Source organism: Carlito syrichta, unplaced genomic scaffold, assembly GCF_000164805.1.
Source record: "Carlito syrichta isolate Samal-C Ts95f unplaced genomic scaffold, Tarsius_syrichta-2.0.1 Scaffold308846, whole genome shotgun sequence".
NCBI lineage: Eukaryota > Metazoa > Chordata > Mammalia > Primates > Tarsiidae > Carlito > Carlito syrichta.
The window spans coordinates 126,776-149,754 of NW_007252942.1; the positions used below are offsets into that span (position 1 = coordinate 126,776).

At 44.3% G+C, this 22,979-nt stretch overlaps 1 protein-coding gene across 1 annotated transcript in view; it reads right to left on the bottom strand.

Annotated features, from left to right (window-relative positions):
- Positions 1–22,979, bottom strand: part of LOC103268533 (low-density lipoprotein receptor-related protein 2-like) — a gene marked incomplete at its 3' end in the record, with an annotated part of 150,240 nt that overhangs the window by 125,065 nt on the left and 2,196 nt on the right. The window contains exons 4-5 of the mRNA XM_021716584.1: positions 22,790–22,975; positions 22,309–22,378 (exon numbers count right to left, since the gene is read on the bottom strand). Of these exons, the coding sequence (XP_021572259.1) occupies positions 22,309–22,378; positions 22,790–22,975 (256 nt within the window). The remainder of the gene's footprint in view (positions 1–22,308; positions 22,379–22,789; positions 22,976–22,979) is intronic.

Here is a 22,979-nt window from a genome sequence, read left to right on the forward strand (position 1 = left end):
GGAAGGCTGAGGCGGAAGGATCGCCGGAGCCCAGCAGGCGAGGCTGCGGTGACCGGGAGCCACCACTGCACTCCAGTCTGGGCAACAGAGTGAGACTCCAACTCAAAAAAAATAAATACATAAAGAGAGAAAGCACACCCTGCCTTCTCCTCTTCCAGTGCCACTACCTGGCATTGAGAAGTGGTGGCTATGGCTATAGCAGCCATTTTGGACCAGGAGGTGACTTTAGGAATGAAAGCCCCAATAGAGGATAGTGCAGCAGGAACATAGGTGCCTGGGCCCCCGATGACACCATGCTAAGTACCAAACCAACCTTCTACTGCTGGCTATATAAGAGAGAAATAAATATTTATCTTGTTCAAGTCAAATGAAATCCTCTCTACAACAGCAGTCCAGAGTAGAGGCATACCTAATACCTCCCTTACATGATGGAGTTCCTTTCCTACAACTCATGTTGTTCTTTTAACTTTTACATTAAGCAAAAATTTCTTGAGTTCCTGCTGTGTATGGCACTGTGCCAGACATAGACCAAAGAAGGCAGCTTGACTCTGAGCATCAGTGGCCCTATTCTAGAGGAAAAGATAAACTACACACATAAATAATTATAATCCATGGTGTGGTGATAAGGGCTGTAAGAAAGCATAACATTCAGTAGAGATTGAGAAAGGCCCTGTAGAACAAGGGGCAATTAAACTACAAATATGTTGCCAGGCTGTTGGCTCATGCCTGTAATCCCAGCACTTTTGGAGGCGAGAGGATTGCCTGAGTCCTAGGGTTCAAGACAAGCCTGGGCAACTTGGCGAGACCTTGGACCTGTGGTTCCAGCTACTTGGAAGGCTGAGGTGGAAGGATCGCCTGAGTCCAGCAGGTCGAGGCTGTGGTGGCAATGAGCATGCCACTGCACTGCAGCCTGGGCATCAGAGTGAGACTCTGACTCAAACATATATATCCATCTAAAAATATGTGAGTCTAATGGGAGGGAATACCTCACAGAGAGAACTAACTGGAACTAGCACAGAGGCAGGAAACTGTAAGGCATGTTCAAGAATGAGCCGTTCTTCACCCCATGTCTCTTTTTAAAAAAAGGTTGTGCTTGAGGCAGATTCCTATTTTATTTTATTTTGTTTTTTATTTTATATTTAGAGACAGGGTCTTGCTCTTAGTTCACTGGAGGCATGAACTCCTGGACTCAAGGGATTCTCCTGCCTCAGTCTCCCAAAATGCTGGGTATGCAGCCATAAACCATTGTCTCCAGCCCAGATTCTCTTTTATGTGAAGTAAAAAAATCTGCAAGATTCATGACCTGTTATGACACAGAGTGTCTCCATGTAGTCAATTCTATTCCCCGGGCATTTATGGAGCAACAACTGCTTTTCCATCAAATGAGAGTCTCATCCAATTCACAAAGCCACCCTAATTTTCAACAAATGTCATCCAGCATTTTAAAAAACACTGGGAGGTGATAACTTCCCAATATTCTACTGAACTGGCAGAAATTATAAATGCACAAAACAAATGTAGTTCTCCTTTTCCTCTTATAATTGGCTTATTTATTTTATTAATCTGGGTACTTGTTTGATACAAGTTACAGAATCAAGAGAGTAAAGAATGAAGAAATAGTGGAGCATTAGAATCAAGTGTGTAGCCGGGCTCGGTGACTCAGCCTGTAATCCCGCGCCTTGGGAGGCTGAGGTGAGTGAATTGCCTGAGCCTGCGGGTTTGAGACTTGCCTGGGCAATTTGGCCATACCTCATCTCTACAATAAATCAAAAAATTAGTCGGGTGTGGTAGTGCGCGCCTGTAGTTCCAGTTACTTGGAAGGCTGAGGCAGAAGGATTGCCAGAGCCCAGCAGGTCGAGGCTGCAGTGGCCGGGAGCAGCCACTGCACTCCAGTCTGGGCGATGGAGTGACTCCAACTCAAAAAAACAAAAAAAGAATCAAGTATGTAAGACCCAGAGCCAAACCTCCCACTCTGCCTCTGTTTTCTCATTACTAAAAAGGAGATGGTAATGGTGTCTACCTCCCTGGACTGTCATAAGAACTGAATCCTACAGTTATGGTGACTAGATGCCAGGCATATAGTAAGTTTCAGTATATGACAGCTCTTATTAAATACATCATCCCTTCCTGACTCTGTTCACTTCCTACCCAACAACATGGGCCCTCAACAGGGGTAGTACTGGCAATTGGGCCTGGACAATTCTTCACAGTGTGAAACTGACCTGTGTATCACAGCTAGTTTCACATTCCTGTCCTCTGCCCTCTAAATGCTAGTGGTGATAGTCAGGCATTGTAACAACCAAAAAATGCCCCTCCACCTTTCCAGATGTTCCGGAAGGGAATTGAACCAACTAGGAACCAATGAATTAAACCAAAGAAAATGTCAGGCCATGCCTAGATAGTCAATAAGCTTGAGGTTCTCAGACAAGAAGATTCAAGAAAATACCGTTGAGTGCTGATAAATTTAATTCACATACACATATGTTGAAAAGACACGTCTAATATTCCTATAAATAAAACATATCAACTTCTAAAACAAATAACAGGAATTATCAAAAACAGCCACAAAAAGCTTTCTCTGCATTCTAGGTTACTGTCTCCCTTTCTCATTACCTCTAGGTCCACAAGTCTAGTTCAACTCTCATTATCTGTCACCCAGATAATTCCCATAATCCTCTAACTTGAATGGTTCATCTGCTTCTCCTCACTGCAGCAAGTGCTCTCCTTATAAAAAGAAAGTCTGATCATTGAACTTCCCAGCTGACATTTCTTCAAAGGCCCACACTTCTTAGCTCAACATGCAAAATCCTCCACAGTCCATGCTCCCAGTTCCATCTCTGTGACACACTTCTTCTTAAAGACTCAGTTCAAATGGCAATCTACACAGTCATCCTTGGCCCTTAGCCACCCCAGGTCTGCTTAACTTCACTCTTCTCTTTGCCATGCTCCCAAACTTTCATTGTTGCCCCTCTCACCCTGCAGTACGATTGTTTATTTACATGTCTTATTCATCTATGTGTTACCAGTTCCTGACGAAATGGACTTTCAGTAAATGTTTATAGGATAACTGTATTAGTGATCATTTGTAACTGTAATTATTAACCAAATCTAATTTGACAGCTTTCTCACCTATTGAACTTCTCATTAACTTTTCTATAGTTTTATTCAATATAAGAGAAAAAATTCTTCATTGGCTGTGATTTTTTTTTTCTGTTTTTTGGGGGTTTTTTTTGAGTCAAGGTCTCACTGTCACCCAGGTTAGAGGGTGGTGGCACAGTCCCAGCTTACCACAGTCTCATCCTTCTGGGCTCAGGCAATCTATCTGCCTCAGCCTCCAGGGCAGCTGAGACTACAGGTACACATCACTACTCCCGGCTCATCTTTATATTCTTGATAGAGATGAGGTCTCGCTATGTTGCCCAGACTGGTCTTAAACTCCTGGGCTCAAGCTATTCTCCCACCTCAGCCTCCCAAGTCATGAGCCACCAGCCCATCCTTGACTGTGATTCTTATGCATTCTGCCTAAAACTTCTCTCAAAATCAAATGTTCCTCTTTGAGTATACTCTTCCTGATGGAAGTACTTCTCCTTGACCAGAGGACACACCTGACCTCTCATTCTAGTTCTCTGAGTTATAGAGATATCATCAGTAAGTTCTGCATAAAACCAAGTTTACAGGAAGCAGGTACAGGACACATAAAATGGAAACACTGGACCCACTGAGAAGTTTGAACTTCTCAGCAACTTGACATTTGGATCTGTGCCTTCAAGACCCGGGAGGTGAAGAACCAAACGTTCTTTGAGGTAGAGAAGCAGGTTATGTTTCTACATATTCATTCTAACATTTCCTTGTCTAGTAGTTTCATCTCCTCAAAAAAAAAAAAAAAAAAAAAAAGCTGTATTTTTCCCCAGTCACTTCTATGGATAGAGATTTTGACAAGTGATTTCTTTATTTCAAAAGACCACAGCATGGTGGCTGCTTTGCTACACTGACCTAACCAAGAGCTGGTCAACTATGAATGATTTAGTACTAGGTTCCCTGTGGGGTCAAATGTTTACTGAATGCTCACCAAGTGCCAGGCCCTTGCACGTTCACAATGCCTTTTGCATATTCCCAGGAACCTGAGAGGTAGAAATTACTAACACCCATTGTAGAGTCCAGGAAACTGAAACTCAGAGAGGACAAGTGGTCCAGAGGTACACATCTGGAAAGCAGCTGGGCTGAATCTCCAAGTTCCAAATTCCAGGTCCTGTCCCAGCACCAGAAAGGGTTGGGCCACCAGTTAACTGTGTCCAGGGTAGCTCGTGCTAAGACTGGGGATCCCTGGACAAATGGAGAAGGGTCAGTGGGAACATGGCCAGGGAAAGCTTCTATAATAGTAGGAATAGCCCAAAGTTTTCCTTGGCAGTCAGACATTTCAACTTACCTCACTGGCTTCAGTTCAATTCTATAATTGAGGTTACCTTTTATACCTTAAAGAAAACCATAGGAAATTTTTCTTTAAAAAACATGGCTAGCCAGGCTCAGTGGCTCAGCCTGTAATCCTGCGCCTTTGGGAGGCCGAGGTGAGTGGATTACCTGAGCCCGCAGGTTCGAGACCCGCCTGGGCAACTTGGCGAGACCTCATCTCTACAATAAATCAAAATGAGCCAGGCGTGGTAGCGCGCATCTGTAGTTCCAGCTACTTGGAAGGCTGAGGCGGAAGGATCGCTGGAGCCCAGCAGGTGGAGGCTGCAGTGGCCAGGAGCAGCCACTGCACTCCAGTCTGGGCGACAGAATGAGACTCCAACTCAAAAAAAACAAAAAAACAAAACAAAAAAAACATGGCTTAGGCAGGGTGCAGTGGCTCAAGTCTATAATCCCAGCACTTTGGGAGGCCAAGGTAAGAGGATTGCCTGAGTCCAGGGGTTCGAGACCAGTCTGGGCAACTTGGTGAGACCTCATCTTTACAATAAGTCAAAAAATCAGCTGGGCATGGTAGCTCATGCCTATAGTTCCAGCTAATTGGAAGACTGAGACAGAAAGATTGCCTCAAAAAAAAAAAAAAATGGCTTAGCACAGAATTTTTGCAAATATGTAAATATTTACTAACTCCTTAAAAGTTATTCCAGATGCTAAATATTACTTTTTGAGATCATCCTCAACAACCCTACATCTTCCTACAGTGCAAATCCTCAGAAAAGGCAATGGCATGTTCGAGGCTATGGAATATTGTTTTGCAATGTGAAACTGACATTTCACTGGAGACAAGGACATAATAAAGTCATATAAGCAGGAAAGAGAATTTTCCATTATAAAGATTTTAAAAACTAATGACATTTTAGATGTATATTTCTGTGGTATTTTAAAATACAATCCAGCTTTATAGATGAATGCAATCAATATCTCCAAATACGTTGTGAAATTCCCTTTAAATGTAGTATAAGGTATCTATAAAAGTTTATATTTAGCTAAGAGCCAAACTCAAATTCGATAAGGTGTATTTTATGATCAATTTTTTTTTTCTTTTTTTGAGTTGGAGTCTCACTCTTGTCACCCAGGAATGCAGTAGCACACTCACGGCCACCGCAGTCTCGATCTGCTGGACTCAGGCTATCCTTCTGCCTCAGCCTTCCAAGTAACTGGAACTACAGACATACGCCACCACGCCCGGCTAGTTTTTGTGATTTACTGTAGAGACGAGGTCTCGCCAAGTTGCCCAGGCTGACCTCGAACTCCCAGGTCCAGGTAATCCTCTAGCCTCGACCTCCCAAAGTGCTGGCATTATAGGTTGAGTCACTGCGCCCGGCCTATCAAATTTTAACTTAGAAAAAAGAAAACAAAGCATTGACTAATTTAATAATACATGCTTATCCTAGAGTAAGTTTCAGCATCCCTTGCTACCCCCCACTCTCCCTCAATGTTACCACATCCACACTTGTTAATTACATTTAGTTTCCCTAAATCATTCTTTCAAAATGTGCTGAGATGAAGGAGCAAAGGAATCCTTAAGGCTGACTTTTCCTTAAAGCCATATATTAAATGTTACTCTGGTGTGTCCCTCAAGCTAAAACTGGCTTATTAAGAGTACAAGTGGCAGGGAGGGAATGAGAAGGAGAAAATCTCTAATCTGTCATCAATAAAATAAATCAGAAATAGCCTTTAATCTTAAGAGTACAACTTACTGATTTAGTCATTTATTTATAAAATTGATGGAAATTGTTAACAAGGAGTTAATTGATTTAAGTCACCTGATTACCACAGTTAATTAACCACACTGACTTAATCTTCTTTGAAAACATCAACTAATCATTTCCCAGGTGTCAAGGGGTAAATTGTTAAATAAAAAATAAACCTCTGTCCTCCTCTTTAAGGGAGATTTCTTAAGCATGTTTTCTTTACAGATGCCAATCTAGCAACAAGCCAAGTTTGGAGAAATTGTTTTCTTATATGCCAATACTAAAAGAGCTACCATCTTTCCAGAGTTGTTTCCTCTATTATAATAAAGGAAAGGCAGTCTTGCAACCTTGCCATCTGTGTCATTTTGAATTACTTCAAAAATAAGCAAGGAACACTTCTTGAATAAAAATGAACAAATGAAAGGCAGCTGAGACATTCATCTGAAAAAAATGAGTTTTCAAAGGAACTTTAAAAAAAAAACTTCATTGGGTAGATGTTGATTGACTACAAAGGAATAGCACAAGGAGCATGATTGAATTGTTCTAATCCTGATCGTGGTTGTGGCCACAAAAACATATACATGCATTAAAATTTACAAAAATGCACACACACCAATTGTAGTGTATGTTAATTTTTAAACAAAATAAAGCACTTCCTAAATGCCAATGCTCAGAGTTCACTCCAATGAAAACTCTGAAATCATATTCCCTTTTTTACAGATAGAAAATTAAAGCTGACCACTTACCCCCACCTCAAAAGAAAAAGGGAGATGGTATAAAAAAATAAAAGCACAGTTAGAGAAAATAAAAAAATACAGCCTGTGTAACTCTTGTTGATCCAGTTCTTAGTAGAACCGGGGCTTCTCTTAAAAAAAAAAAAAAAAAAATAGAGAGAGAGCCAATTGTCTTTGATTGTCTTTGATCTACCGATGTGCCCATGGAGCAGGAAGGCCCTGGAGGAAACCAAAGGCCCAGGTCACTGTGACAAGTCATGCTTAGACCTCATAAAGGAAAAGAATACTGGGGCCTTAATCAGACTTCATCCCTCTTCCCTTCCCTTTCTCATTCCCTCAATCACAGCAATATGCTTGCCAAACTAAATCTGGATTACAGTGGGATTTTGTGGCACATATTCTCAATCAGCAGCAACTATTAAAGACCCTTTTGATTTCCCTTCCAGGGAAGTGAAAGTGTTCAATACAATATGATCCCTCTTAGCTCAAGTCCCTCTCGGTGCCATGTTCTCTCTTGTCTGCACTGTTGGGCTTAATTATTTACAGCAAGAAGCATCTAACATTCACTGTCTTCCAGTTAGGATGTTCAATTTTTAAACCGTGCATTTTGTTTTTCACTAGAATCTCAGCTTTCAATGATTACTTAGCAAATTCTTTCAACACCTCACTGCACCGAATATTAGGGAAGAAGTAAATTTTTATATCAGAAGTGACCTGGAAAAAAACTCAGGATTTGGTCCATAAAAGCTAACGAGCTGGGCACAGTGGCTCACACTTGTAATCCCAGCACTTTGGTAGAGCCACCATGCCTGGCTAATTTTTTAAAATTTATTATAGAGATGAGGTCTCTCCAAGTTGCCCAGACTGGTCTCGAACCCATGGGCTCAGACAATCCTCTCACCTCAGCCTCTCAAAGTGTGAGGATTATAGGCATGAACCACCGTGTCCAGCCTAGGAAATTTTTCATCAATATTAAGCAACAACTTTAAACATCTATGATCACTGCAATCCCTAATAGAAGGTTTGAATGGAATTTTCCAACTGGGTAAGGATTCTTTGAATTGAAAGACATGTAATGATAGAAAAAATGTTCCCAGATAATAGAATATTAGTATAGGAGAAGCTCACAGGCAGGAACCAGTCTGTACCTTAAAAGTATACAAGGAAGACTATGTTAATGTAGAGAAATGTATTTTGTTCAGCCAAGCATGGTGGCTCACGCCTGTAATCCCAGCACTTTGGGAGGCAGAGGCTAGAGGATTGCCTGAGCCCAGGGATTCAAGACCAGCCTAGGCAACATGGTGAGACCTCATCTACAATAAATCAAAAAATGAGATGGGAGTGGTGGTGCACACCTGTGGTTCCAGCTACTTGGAAGGCTGAAGCAGATGGATCGCTGAGCCCTGAGAAGGTCGAGTCTGCAGTGGCTGTGAGCATGCCCATGCCACAGCACTCCAGCCTGGGCGATGGAATAAGATTCCTACACACACACACACACACACACACACACACACACACACAAAAGAAGCCGGGCTCGGTAGCTCAGCCTATAATCCCGGGCTTTGGGAGGCTGAGGTGAGTGGATTGCCTGAGCCCGCGGGTTCGAGACCCGCCTGGGCAACTTGGTGAGACCTCATCTCTCCAATAAATCAAAAACTAGCCGGGCGTGGTAGCACACACCTGTAGTTCCAACTACTTGGAAGGCCGAGGTGGAAGGATCACCGGAGCCCAGCGGGTCGAGGCTGCAGTGGCCGGGAGTGTGCCACTGCACTCCAGTCTGGGTGAAAGAATGAGACTCCAACTCAAAAAAAAAAGAAGAGAGAGAGAGAGAGAAATATACTCTGTTCAACAATAATCTGTTTGGACAAGGCCTATGTCAAGAGACTCTCTCCATACGTTGTAGTACCTAGTTACTTCATGCCTGAAACATAAGGTCTCAACACATAACGAATAAATGAATGAACTGCCAAAAGTAACACAAAAATGTTTGAGTTGGGTTCTGAAGGTACCAGCCTCTGAAGTGAGGTCACCTCACCATAATATGAGCCATTAAATGAGGCTTTGCTTGATAACATACAGAGGAACCATCTCCCACTCGCTCCATTTATCCCTAGTGACAATAAGAATAAGTGTTCTGGGTTCAAATCTTGGTTCTGCCACTTAGCAATTGAATGGCTTTGAGCAAATTACCTCACCTGTCTTTGCCTTGCTCCTTTATCCCAAAAGCTTGTACTGTTAATAAAGTAGAAGGTAAACTAATACCTGTAAAACACTTAACACCAGTGCCAGGTACACAGGAAACACTCAAAAAAATTTAGTCATTATTATTTTAGTTTATTGCTCAAACTTCTCTACCTGCCCATTCATGCAATTCAGTCATTCCCCTGACTCTTACCTACTTATTACATATGAGGAGTCTGCAAAAGAATGAGGACTGAGATGAGAAAGACTGCTCCCAGGAAACAAGTGGCCATTGGCATTTTTCAGCAATGTGAGGCCTTCTTTGGTTGGGCCCATTTTTCCTTCATTCATCAGGAACAAGACCCATGAATGTCCTGACTTGACATGTGATGTTCTTTCCACTACAGTTCATGCCACCTCCCTGAGTTGGGAAACCACTCCCATGTTCAAAGAGGGTCTTTTGTCTGATCAATGCTGTTTTCACTGTGTCGTGGTTTCAGACAGCTTTCTTTTGTGTTCTGTTTAAATACAGAATGACAGTCTACTAACATGACATCTAAAAACCTTGGCTTATCTTTTTGTAAAAGCTACTGTATCAAATCTGTCCTAAAATAGTAGAATGGCCCATTCTGAATGTATAAGGGAATTCTCACAGAGTAACCAAGTATCTGGGATGGAAGTTAAAAAGGCTGATGCAGGATCAGTTACTTTCAAAGATATTGGGAATCACCAGCAAGGTGGGGGCGGAGACATTGAGATGGAGAAAAGGGAGGGGGATCAAATGGAGAGAAGCAGTGTTGCTATGCCACTTGCTTTGATAGAGAAAGAACTTTCCTTTTTTTTCTTCATGAAGACCTTGTCAGGGCCTACTGGAGACTGGAGGAATTAAGGGCTGACAGTATCAGAGACATGGTGATGAGCTGAGGAAGCCTCTTCTTAGCATCTACAGTGTGACATCTGTCTATTCATTTATTTATCTATTTAGCCCCTAGGGACCCTAGGGGATATAAAGCAATGACTCAAAAAGATGAAAATGGGATTTTACATCTTAGGGAAGGGATGTACATCATGGGATTTACATCTTAGGGAAGGGAAGGGAAGGGAAGACAATAGTAAGTAAATAAACAAGTAATTAAGTTACATACCTAATGTCCTTAAGTGCAACAGAGAAAGTAAGTCAGGCCAGCTCGGTGGCTCAGCCTGTAATCCCATGCCTTGGGAGGCTGAGGTGAGTGGATTGCCTGAGCCTGCGGGTTTGAGACCCGCCTGGGCAACTTGGCGAGACCTCATCTCTACAATAAATCAAAAATCAGCTGGGCGTAGTAGTGCGTGCCTGTAGTTCCAGCTACTTGGAAGGCTGAGGCAGAAGGATCGCCAGAGCCCAGCAGGTCGAGGCTGCGGTGGCCAGGAGCGACCACTGCACTCCAGTCTGGGCGACAGAGTGAGACTCCAACTCAAAAATAAAAACAAAAAAAAGTAAGTCAGGAAAGAATCAATGAGAAGGCCACCCTGAGGTGACCTATGAGCAAAGACCTGCAGGAGATGAGGATTCACACTATGTACAAAATGAGGTAAGAGCTTTAAGGAAGAGAGAAGCAAGTGCCAAAGCCTGAAAGTGCTACTATGTGGAGGGAAAAGCCAAGACGTGTGCCTAGATCACTGTACATGGGGAAGAGGAGAAGGAGATGAGGTCACAGAGGCGACATGGAAGCCAGATGGTTAGGGTCTTGTAGATCATTGTAAGAACTTGGATTTTGAGTCTTCATGAGATAGGAAGTGGTGGTACACTCAGATGAGTGGGAGATGCACCACTCAGATTCCCCCTCAACTTAGGACTGCAAGGAAGGACTTCATTCATGCAATCAACTTCTTTGGAGTGTGTCTCAGTTGTCCAAGGTCATGTCCTTCCCAGGGCAGGCTACACACAATGACTGACTGAGCAGGACCATTTCAGCCCTAACACAGTATATTCTTTTTTTGTTTGTTTTTTCCATCGGAGTCTCATTCCGTCGCCCAGGCTGGAGTGCAGTGGCACACTCACAGTTACTGCAGCCTCAACCTGCTGGATTCAGGCGATCCTTCCACCTCAGCCTTCCAAATAGCTGGAACTACAGCCATGAGCTAGCACGCCCAGCTAATTTTTATTTATTGTAGAGACAAGGTCTCACCAAGTTACCCAGACTGGTCTCGAACCCCTGGGTCTAGGCAATCTTCTCGTCTCCACCTCCCAAAGTGCTAGCATTACAAGCATGAGCCACCTCACCCGGCTGACATAGAACATTGTAACAGGCGACTCTTGCTCCAGAGCTTCCACTGGGTTGACCAAGGCCTTGTCACAAGTTCAACTTCCTCTCCTGCTTCCTCTCCTTACCTTCCTGGTCATTGATCCTAATAAACAACTTGTACTCTAACCTCTCTCATGTCTGTTTCTGGACATCCCAACTTGCGTGTGTGACAGAGACTACAGGAGCATCTTAGCAGAGGAGTGCCATGATCTGACTGATGTTCTAGAAGGATTGTGTTAAGAGTAGTCAGAAGAGAGTCAGAGGGAAGCAGAGTGGCAAGAAAACTTCTGCAATAATCCAGGCAAGATGGCCAGGCGCAATGACTCACGCCTGTAATTCCAGCACTTTGGGAGTCTAGGCGAGAAGATTGCTTGAGTTCAGGAGTTCAAGACCAGCCTGGGCAACTTGGAGAGATCTCATCTCTACAAAAAAACCAAAAAATTAGCCAGGAAGAGTAGTGCATACCTGTTAGTTCCAGCTACTTGGAAGGTTGAATCGGAAGGATCACCTGAGCCCAGCAGGTCAAGGCTGTGGTGGCTGTGAGCATGCCACTGCACTCCAGTCTGGGCAGCAGAGTGAGACTCCAACTCAAGATAATCATCATCATCATCATCTTCCAGGCAAGAGAGGCAGTGGCCACTTGGGTCAGTGTGCCAGAGGTGAAAAAAGTGAAAAAAGAAATGATCGGATTCTAGATTTATTCTGAATATCTAAACAATGGGATTTTCTGATGAATTAGATATAGAGTAAAAAAAGGAAAACAAGTCAAAGCAGAATACAAGGTTTGGGGGCCTGAGCAAGAATGGAGCAGTCATTTACTGAGATGAGAAATTCCACATGGAAAGCAAATCCATTAGTGGAGATGAGTTTCGTTGTGGACATGTTCAGTCTGAGATGACTGTTGGACAGCCAGGTGAACAGGTCAAGTGAACGGTTGGATATATGTGACTGGAGTTTAAGGCAGTGGCCTGAATTAGATACATAAATTTGAAAGTTGTCAGTATACCGACGGGGAAAAAAGTACATATGAAGTCCTAAAAAGAATAGACTGAGAAGAGAAAGACTGCTCCCAGAGGACAAACAGCCATGAGCATTTTTCTGCAGTTTGGGACCTTCTTTGGTTGGGCCATTTTTCCTTCATCAGAAACAAAACCCATAAATCTCTTGATGTGACTTGTGATGCTCTTTCCACCATAGTTCATGCCATCTCCCTGAGTTGGGAAACCACCTCCTCTTTTCAAAGAAGGCCATGAGACAGGATGAGACAAACAAACAAGAAGTATGGCTAGAGAAGAACACAGGTCAGGGAGATAATCAGAACAAGTATATGTTATCAAAGGGAGATCAAGAAAAGGCCAGCAAAGAAGGAAGGAAAGCAGGAAAATGTAGTTTTCTAGAAAGTTAATTAAGTGTTTCATGGAAGAAGGTGGGATGACTGTATTTGATGCTGTTAATCAGTTCAGTAAAACCAGAGCGAAGAATGAGTCACTGGACTTAGCAACATGGAAGTCGTCAGTGACTTTGATAAAAAGAAATATCTGTGAAGGGTGGGTACAAAAACCTGAATGGTGTGGATTTGAGGAAAAAATTGGAAAGAAACTACAGTGGATATAGACAGATCTGTCAAAGAATTTTTCTGTAAAAGAGAACAGAATAGGATGATAGATGGAAGGGAAAGTGGGGAAAGAGAGAAGTCTGTGAAAGACAGAGGAGACAATTGACAAGGTGAGAAGCAATGAGATCTTGAACATGAATGAACTTTCCCAACTTAAGAGCACACACAGAAATTTCTTCCAGAGCAACAGGAGAAAAGACAGGATATACAGAGGATGGCTGAGTTATGGGAGCTTGTGGAATTCTCTTCTGATTGCTTCTATATTCACATTTATAAAATGCAATCAACATATGATCAGGTGGTGTCAGAGGTTGGAAGAAGAAGACATAAAGCAGGAGAGGGAATGGACTAGCTAGGAAGTAAGTCCTAACCTTGAGCTTCGCTTCAAGAACTTATTTATTTATTTAGAGTCAGAGTCTCACTCTGTTGCCCCAGGAAGGAGTGCAGTGGCACACTCATGGCCACGGCAGCCTCAGCCTGCTGATCCTTCCACCTCAGCCTTCCAAGTAGCTAAGACTATTGGGCACACGCCACCACACCTAGCTAATTTTTTTTATTTATTGTAGAGACGAGGTCTTGCCATCTTGTCCAGGCTGGTCTTGAACCCGTGGGCTCAGGTAATCCATTCACCTCTGCCTCCCAAAGCGCTGGGATTACAGGCGTCAGCCACAGCACCTGGCTAGCTTCATGAATTTAAAGGGTGACTAATCATTATCATTTTGTGGGTTTTTTTTTTCCCCTACCATATTTAGCTACAGAGATACAGATGTGGAGAATTAGATTTAACCAGGGTTGGGGTTTTGCAGAACACAACAGAGCAAGATAAAGGGGCCCAGCTGCTGAGGATGTATACAAGAAAGTACCATTAATGATGTATATATATATAAACTGAATGATGTGTAAATATAAACTGAAGGCCAGACATGGTGGCTCACGCCTGTAATCCCAGCACTTTGGGAGGCCAAAGTGAGAGAATTGCTTGAGCCCATGGGTTTGAGACCAGCCTGGGCAACGTGGTGAGACCCCCATCTCTACAATAAATCAAAAAATTAGCCAGGCGTGGTGGCGCGTGCCTGTAGTTCCAGTTACTTGGAAGGCTGAGATGGAAGGATCACCTGAGCCCAGCAGGCTGGGTGGGCCAGAAGTGTGCCACTGCCTTCCAGCCTGGGTGACAGAGTGAGACTCCTACTCAAAAAAAAAAAAATTGGCCGGGCTCGGTGGCTCAGCCTGTAATCCCGTGCCTTTGGGAGGCTGAGGTAAGTGGATTGCCTGAGCCCGCGGGTTCAAGACCCGCCTGGGCAGTGAGACCTCATCTCTACAATAAACCAAAAAATCAGCCGGGCGTGGTAGCACATGCCTGTAATTCCGGCTACTTGGAAGGCTGAGGCGGAAGGATTGCTGGAGCCCAGCAGGTCAAGGCTGCGGTGGCCGGGAGCAGCCACTGCACTCTAGTCTGGGTGACAGGGTAAGACTCCAACTCAAAAAAAAAAAATTACATATATAAACTGAAGGACAGTGAAGGGTGGTAGGACCAACAGACTCTAAATCCTAGTGAAGTCAACAAACAGTTGGGGTTAGGATATAAAGGAAATGATCTATGAAGTTTTCTAATACTCCCATTCCAACCATGGAATTGACACTGGCCACTCTAGAAGCCAGTGGGCTCAGTTGGGGATGCTCAGAGGTGAATTCCTGACCTAGGTGAGAAAAGATTAGAAGACAGCCAATAGTTGTTTACCTCAACAAGTTTAAGGTCCTTAGGGCAGAAGGAAGGGCTTCAAGGGAACCCAGGGAAAGACCAAACAGTACACTGAAGACACAAACACCGGAACACTTAGTGAGAGGTTAAAGACCTCCCTGTCATACTGGCCAAAAAAAGGAGATGCCTAGGAACGGGGGCAGTACTTCATACACCCTCAGACTTAAAAGAGTTGTTTTCCTTTTTGCCTTAGCTATCTTTTAACACTTCCATCCGAAAGAGAGAAAAAAAGACTTAACAGAGTGTATTTAACTGCCACTGTAGAAATTTGCAGTGGCAAGTCAGTTTACAAAACTAAACAATGAGAGCTTTACCTAGATCAGTTGTTCCCAAATTGTCCAGCCCTCAGAATCACCAGGAAACTGTTAAAAATCCAGATTCCCATATTCTTGCTTTAATAACTGTGGGTTTTGACCTAAGACTCTATATATTTTTTAAAGCTTCCCAGGTGATTTTGATGACATGCCAAGTTTGGGGAGCTAGCTGACTTCTACCTAGGATCCTTAGAAATTATAACATTCTGCAAGTTATTGTGATAACATAATGCTTTTGAGAACATAACCGAAACCTTCTCAAAGTTGAACTCCCCCTGGATATGATCAAGGTAACATGTAGCCTTGTTTGCCCTGGCAACTACATTATAACCATATGCGAAACAGGACTGAAAACAAACGTGAAACCTACAGAGTATGTCGGGGAAAACACAAAGAAAGAGAACTGGAGCCCTGACTGCACCTCACCTGAACTCCACTCTGACTCAGGATTTTTTACTTACATATCCTTTATTGTTTAAGCCACTTTGAATTTGGTTTTCTGTTTCTTGTTCCTTGCAACAAAAAGTATTCTCCACGTCACAAGTAAGCCAGTGTCTAAGTACAGACTAGCATTTTTTGCCTCCTCTTTAGTAAGATTAAAATGTGGGTAAGGGCTGAGCCCAGTGGCTCATGCCTATAATTCCAGCATTTGGGTGGCAGCGATGAGAGGATTGCCTGAGCTCAGAGGCTTGGGACCAGCCTTGGCAACTTGGTGAGACTTCGTCTCCACAATAAATCAAAAAATTAGCCAGGTTTGGTGGCGCACACCTATGGTTCCATCTACTTGGAAGACTGAGGTGGAAGGATCACCTGAGTCCAGCAGGTCAAGGCTGCAGTGGCCATGAGCATGCCACTGCATTCCAGCCTGGGAACAGATTAAGACTCCTACTCAAAAATAGATAGATAGAGCCGAGCTCGGTGGCTCAGCCTGTAATCCCACGCCTGTGGAAGGCTGAGGTGAGTGGATTGCCTGAGCCCGCGGGTTCGAGACCCGCCTGGGCAGCGAGACCTCATCTCTAAAATAAAATTTAAAAAATCAGCTGGGCATGGTAGCGCATGCCTGTAATTCCGGCTACTCGGAAGGCTGAGGCGGAAGGATTATCGGGGCCCAGCAGGCGAGGCTGAGGTGGCCGGGAGCGGCCACTGCACTCCAGTCTGGGTGACAGAGTAAGAGTCCAATTCAAAAAAAAAAGATTGCCATATTTCAGATAAAATACTTCCATTCTTAAATTCAGCTTTATTTAAGGATTTCACTATGAAATAAATGATTTTGATTTTTTTTTCCAAACCATTTCTCAGCAAAGTTTCTCCCTATTAATGAGATAAAAACCAAAGAGTCAGATCTCTGATATTATATAACAGGATTTTTTTGTTTGATTGGTTGGTTTGTGTGTGTGTGTGTGTGTGTGTGTGTGTGTGTGTGTGTGTGTGTGTGTGTCAGAGTCTCACTCTGTCACCCAGGCTGAGCTCAGGTGATCCTTCTGCAGCCTTCCAAGTAGCTGGAGCTACAGGCGTGTATTGATTTATTGTAGAAAAGAGGTCTCACCATGTTGCTCAAGTTGGTCAGGACAGGATGTTTTTGTATGAGAATCCAAGAAAGTCTAACATAACAGAATTGCAGCTACTTCTCTTTTTCTCTTTTTGGGGTTTCCTCAATACCCACTAGGCCATCAAAAGTAGATAGGTTGGACGGCTGAGGTGGAAGGATCACCGGAGCCCAGGAGGTCGAGGTTGCGGTGGCCAGGAGCGGCCACTGCACTCCAGTCTGGGTGACAGAGTGAGACTCCAACTCAAAAAAAAAAAAAAAAAAAGTAGATAGGTTCCGACTTAGTGTGGTGTGAATATGTAGATCAGTGAGGAAAGGCTTATTCAAAGTTTCTAGGAATCTTCATATATGGCTTATAAACTTAAAGGAACCTTGGGTATTGTTTACAAACTTGGGTCTCGAGATCTGGACAATAAACAAGTCATCGTGGTTTAACTTTTCAATGCACAGAATAGTAATTACATTTCCTCCTTTCATTCATTTCTCACTGTTTCCAGTTCCCTTGGGGTCAGGCATGACCTGTGGGCTAATGACCAAAAGTTAAACTCTATATTGTCTACTTTGTCATTTTCTGGGAGAGACACAATTCCTTACATTGCATTTCAGTGCTATCCTAAATCAGAAATGCCCAAATATACCACCTGAGACTCAATCCCCACCACTACCAGATATGTTCATGTAACGAATACATGTTACTTCCTGAATCTAAAATTAAAAAATAAAATTTTTTAAAAGTACCTAAATAAGGTAAGTTGTGGTGGCTCACACCTATAATCCCAGCACTTTGGAGACCAAGGTGAGAGAATTGTCTGAGCCTACAGGTTCAAGACCAGCCTGGGCAACTTGATGAGACCCCATCTCTACAATAAATCAAAAAATTAGCCAGGTGTGGTGGCGTGTGCCTGTAGTTTCAGCTACTTGGAAGGCTGAGGCGGAAGGATCACCTGAGCCCAGCAGGTCAAGGCTGGGAGCATGCCACTGCCCTCCAGCCTGGGTGACAGAGTGAAACTCCTACTCAAAAAAAAAAAAAAGTGCCCAAATATAAAAGTTAACCATCTTACTTTTGGAATGATAATGTTTCCATTTTCTCAGCAAATACTATTAGAAATAAGACTTAAAGACCAACAAAGTAATCATCACTGTAGAGTCCAAATGCTTGGCATTTCTGGATTAATCCGGTAAAGTATAAAAGACAACTATTCTCAGCTGGGCGCGGTGGCTCACGCCTATAATCCTGGCACTTTGGGAGGTTGGAGGCTTACCTGAGCTCAGGGGTTGGAGACCAGCCTGAGCAACATGGCGAAGCCTGGTCTCTATGATAAATAAAAAATGAGCTTGGCGTAGTGGCACGTCTATGATTCCAGCGACTTGGAAGGCTGAGGCGGAAGGATCACCTGAGCCCAGAAGGTCAAGGCTGCGGTGGCCATGAGCTTGCCACTGCATTCCAGCCTAGGTGGCAGAGTGAGACTCCGACTCAAGGGGGAAAAAAAAAAAATATATATATATATAAAACTGTTCTCCCATTTATGGAGGAAGCCCCTAGGTGAAGTACTAGGGACTCTTAAAATATGCACCAAGATGTATTATGTCACCATAGAAGCATCTTAACCTGTCTCCAAACTCTTCTTTCTCTACCCCATCCTCACAGTTGAGGACTAGTGTTTAGAAAATAAAGTCTATCCCTTGCTTTGGGAGGCTGAGGTGAGTGGATTGCCTGAGCCCGCAGGTTCGAGTCCCGCCTGGACAACTTGGCGAGACTTCATCTCTACAATAAATCAAAAAATCAGCCGGGCATGGCAGCGCATGCCTGTAATTCCAGCTACTTGGAAGGCTGAGACGGAAGGATCACCAGAGCCCAGCAGGTCGAGGCTGCGGTGGCTGGGAGTGTACCACTGCACTCCAGTCTGGGCAACAGAGTGAGACTCCAACTCAAAAAAAAAAAAAAAAGTCTTAGGGAGGGAAGTCAGTTGGAAAAGGAGCAGGGCCTAAGATTCACAGAAAAATGAAAACCTACAATGGACTCAGGAGCTCCTGCATTCTGATCAGTTTATTTTCCAGAACTTTCCTGTGTCAATAAAATCCGCTCTAAAGAGGAAAACTTTAGGCTCCAAATAAACCTTGTTTCTCCTGTTCTTCTAGGCGTAAAGGTGCAACATGATTACATGAACACACAGCACCATGTCTTTTATCTTACTGTTTCTAGTGCTTTTTTCCCTTCAATTCTGTGAGTTATCCCAGGCCTGACAGCTCTTGAGAAATTTCTGCAGCCTTTTCAAGTCTGTCTTCACATATAAAATGAAAATAACATCATCAGTCAACTTTATCTGATAAGGTGTACTGGACACCTGTTATTTTTGCAGTTCAGCATCTGTTCACTGTTCTCCTGGTAGCCTTATTCCAATTTCCTTCCGGAGTAAACCCTTAGTACATGACCTCAAGGAGTGAACATGCAATCCAAGCCTAAGCTATGAGAATACTTCATGACCCAGGATCCAGTGAGCTTATGATCTGAGATGCAGCTCAGACTTCTGTTGGGAACAGTCAAGGCAAAAACGCTTGTTCTTCCCCAGTGGGCATGACATAACAGGGGCTGGCTGCAGAGTCACTGATTTCCACTTTACAACACCAGAGAAGAGCATTTGAGAATGGTGTCATATCAGAGCCAGGAGAGAGAAAAACAGGATTGGCATGCCCTCCATTTTATGTTAGGTTGAACCACATGAAATTGCCAATATTTGGTTATTTCTGCCTAGAAAAAAAGACAGTCTCAAATATATCAACCTAATATCTGTATCTGTCCAATTAAGTATTTTTTAAAATTCCTTTTTGGCTCCAGGCAATTTAATTTAGGTTTCTGTCATTTACAAACATAAGAATCCTAAGTAATATGAATGTAAAGTTACTATAGCCACTAAAAGGATATATCAGCATGCTCAGGTACATCATTCACAGGACTACTTATAAAGAAAATACCAAGATATCATAATGGTTTCTCCACCTCAAGTTTGGAAAAAGTCAAATTTATGAGGGGGATAATAATGATGGATAGAAATCTATATGAGACAGTTGGCCAGGAGCGGTGACTCACGTCTATAATCCCAGCACTTTGGGAGGCTGAGGTGAGAGGATTGTCTGAGCCCACGGGTTCGAGACCAGCCTGGGCAACGTGGAGAGACCTCATCTCCATAATAAATCAAAAAATTAGCCAAGCGTGGTGGTGCGTGCCTGTAGTTCCAGTTATTTGGAAGGCTGAGGTGCAAGGATCACCTGAGCCCAGCAGGTCGAGACACTCCAGCCTGGGTGACAGAGTGAGACTTAACTCGAAAAAAAAAAAAAATTCATCCACTCATCATACATTCTGTGCTTCATCTGATAAATCAGGATCAACCAAAAGGAACCTAGAAATTTCCTCAACCAAAGAGGCTAAGGACATTAGAGGACACGTATCTAAAAATGGTCAATTGTAAGTTTATATCTTAGCTCTATCACAGGCCACATGTCCTTAGGCAAAGCACTTAACCCCTTTCACTACTTTCAGTCTCCTCTTCCCTCCTGGGTTCATTGTTTATCTGTAAAACAATGCTGGTTGGGCTAAGGGGCTCAGCCTCTATTCCCAGTACTTTGGGAGGCCGCGGTGAGTGAATTGCCTGAGCCCGCGGGTTCCAGACCAGGCCAGGCAACTTGGTGAGGCCTTGTCTCTACAATAAATCAAAAAATTAGCCCACTGTGGTGTTGCACGCCTTTAGTTCCAGTTACTCGGAAGGCTGATATGGAAGGATCCCCTGAGCCCAGCAGTTCAAGGCTGCAGTATCTGGGAACGTGACACTGCACCCCAGCCTGGGCGACAGAGCAAGTCTCTGAATAAAAATAAATAAATAAATAAATTTTGCAGATAAGCAGTCGGAGCTTTGCCAACTTTGGTGACTTCTCCAAGGCCACACAGCTAGAAAATAGTGAAACAATTTTTGGAACCCAGATAGCCTGACTGAGTTCAGTCTCTCCCAAATTTTTTTTCTTGGAAACATTATACAAAATATAAGGAAAATACAAATAATTTTAAACTATAGATGTGGAATAATTTTTTTTAAAGACTAACCAGGCCAGGCTCAGTGGCTCAGCCTATAATCCCAGCACTTTGGGAGGCCAAAGCTAGTGGATTGCCTGAGTTCGTGCAGGTTCGAGACCAGCCTGGGCAACTTGGTGAGGCCTCGTCTCTACAATACATTTTTTTTTTAATTAGCCTGACGTGATAGTGCACACTCCTGTAGTTCTGGCCATCTGGAAGGCTGAAGCAGTTGGATCGCCGGAGCCCAGCAGGTGGACGCTGGGGTGGCGTGAGCATGCCACTATACTCCAGCCTGGACAACAGAGTGATACTCCGACTCAAACAAAAAAGACTAACCAGCCAGGCGCGGTGACTCATACCTATAATCCCAGCACTTTGGGAGGCTGAAGCGAGTGAATTGCCTGAGCCCACGGGTTTGCGACCAGCCTGAGCAACATGGTTAGACTTCGTCTCTAAAATAAGTCAAAAAATCAGCCAGGTGTGATGGCGCATGTGGTTCCAGCTACTTGGAAGGTAGAGGGTAGAAGGATCACCTGACCCCACCCAGCAGGTAGAGGCTGTGGTGGCCATCAACATGCCACTGCACTCCAGCCTGGGGGACAGAGTGAAACTCCGACTCAAAAAAAAAAAAAAAAAAAAGATGTCCTTTTGCCAGGCACTGACACAAACATATAGTAAAAAATAAAAATAAAAAATAAAAAATTATAGGATGGGAATCGCTCTATTTAGGACATGAGATATAGATATATAACCCTAAGCATGCTCCATAATAATAAACCCTCTTTCTATGTTACCAATAATGAGAAAAAACGTTCAAAGGAAAATTAACAGTCTCTCCCTGCCTCCCCTCCCTTCCAAAGATTTTTGCAAGGCCAGTGGGGTTTGTTAGCCTTTCCAAATTTCTTCCCAGGAAGTCTGAAATGGGTGCTGCTAGGAGTTGCTGTATAATTACTTACTTGATTCTCTCTAAGGAGCTTACGCTAAGAATTGAGGAAAGAAAGCAGATTAACCATTTGAATACATGCCACGGCCCATCCACAAGCCCTCCCCTCTCTCCTCCATAAATGGGGGTTTCCACAGTCCCCACCCGTCAACCCCAATAGGTGATCCAGGAAAATCAATTTATTGCTTTGGCTAATCCGACAACAATAAGGATTTCATATTCATTGTAGGGCAATTAAGTTGTCCGACGGGAGGGAAGGAGCAAGAGGGGGAAGTGGGGGGGGGGGACTCTCCCATCCCCACAGACAGATTAGTCCCCGCGGCGGCAGCAGCGTCCGCTGTCTGTCTGGTGGTCGGTCACACGCAGCTCCCGGCTGCTACCTAGCAACGCAAAGCCAGAGAGAGAGCTCGCCGGGCTCCAGCCGCCTCCTCGCCCTTTCCATTCATCGCTGGTCTCAGAGTCTCAGTCTCTCTCTCTCTCCTCTCTCTCTCTCTCTCTCTCTCTCTCTCTCTCTCTCTCTCTCTCTCTCTCTCTCTCTCTCGTCTCTGGTGTCGCTCTGTCTCTCTCTGTCTCTTGTCTGTCTCTCTTTCCTATTCTCTCTCGCTCTCAACTCGCTGTTTCCTTTCCCTGGTGCTCTCTCTCCAAACTCGCTCTCTCCCCTCCTCTCCCTGTTCCTCTACATGTCTTTCCTTCTCCTTTACGCTTACTGTTTTTATTCGCTCCACTTCTTCCTCCCTCTTTTCCTCTATTTCTGCAAAAAGGTCAACTCTCCAACAACTTTAGAGGAGTGTAACGCACTTCATGCCAGAAACTTTCTGCATGCGAGCCCCAAAACTCTGGCCATTCGTCGACACAAAAGCCCCCACCTCGCGGCTGGAAAGAAGAACCCTCCAAGAAAACACTCCAGTATATCAGCCGCTCTCGCGGCCAATCCCACCTCCCGGCCTTATCTTGGCTCGTAAATGATCTGTATCATGAGATGCGGTCTCTTGGGGGTCACCGCGGGACCAAGTTTCGCTGGAGAGGGGAGGGGGAGCTCTGGCCCGCGGCCCCGGGCGCGCGAAGGGATCTCCCGGGAGGGGCGCTGCAGGTGGAAAACCGCGCTCCGAGCGGCGCCGGGACCGCTTAGCCCCGGAAAGGAGAAATCCGCGGGGGGAGCAGGCTGGAGACGGCGGGAGAGAGCCTCACTCCTCGGCTCCAGCCGCAAAGTGCCTTCCAGGAGAGTCGGACGAGCGCCCGTGGGAACAAAGGCAGGGTCCCGGGGGGTGCGCTGTCACCGAAACCGGCGGGGCTGCCTTCTCAAGTGTGCGGTTGCCCGGCTCCCGGGCGGGCTCCAGAAGCCGGGGCGCATCCGCTCGCCGTTCGCGGGGCAACCTGA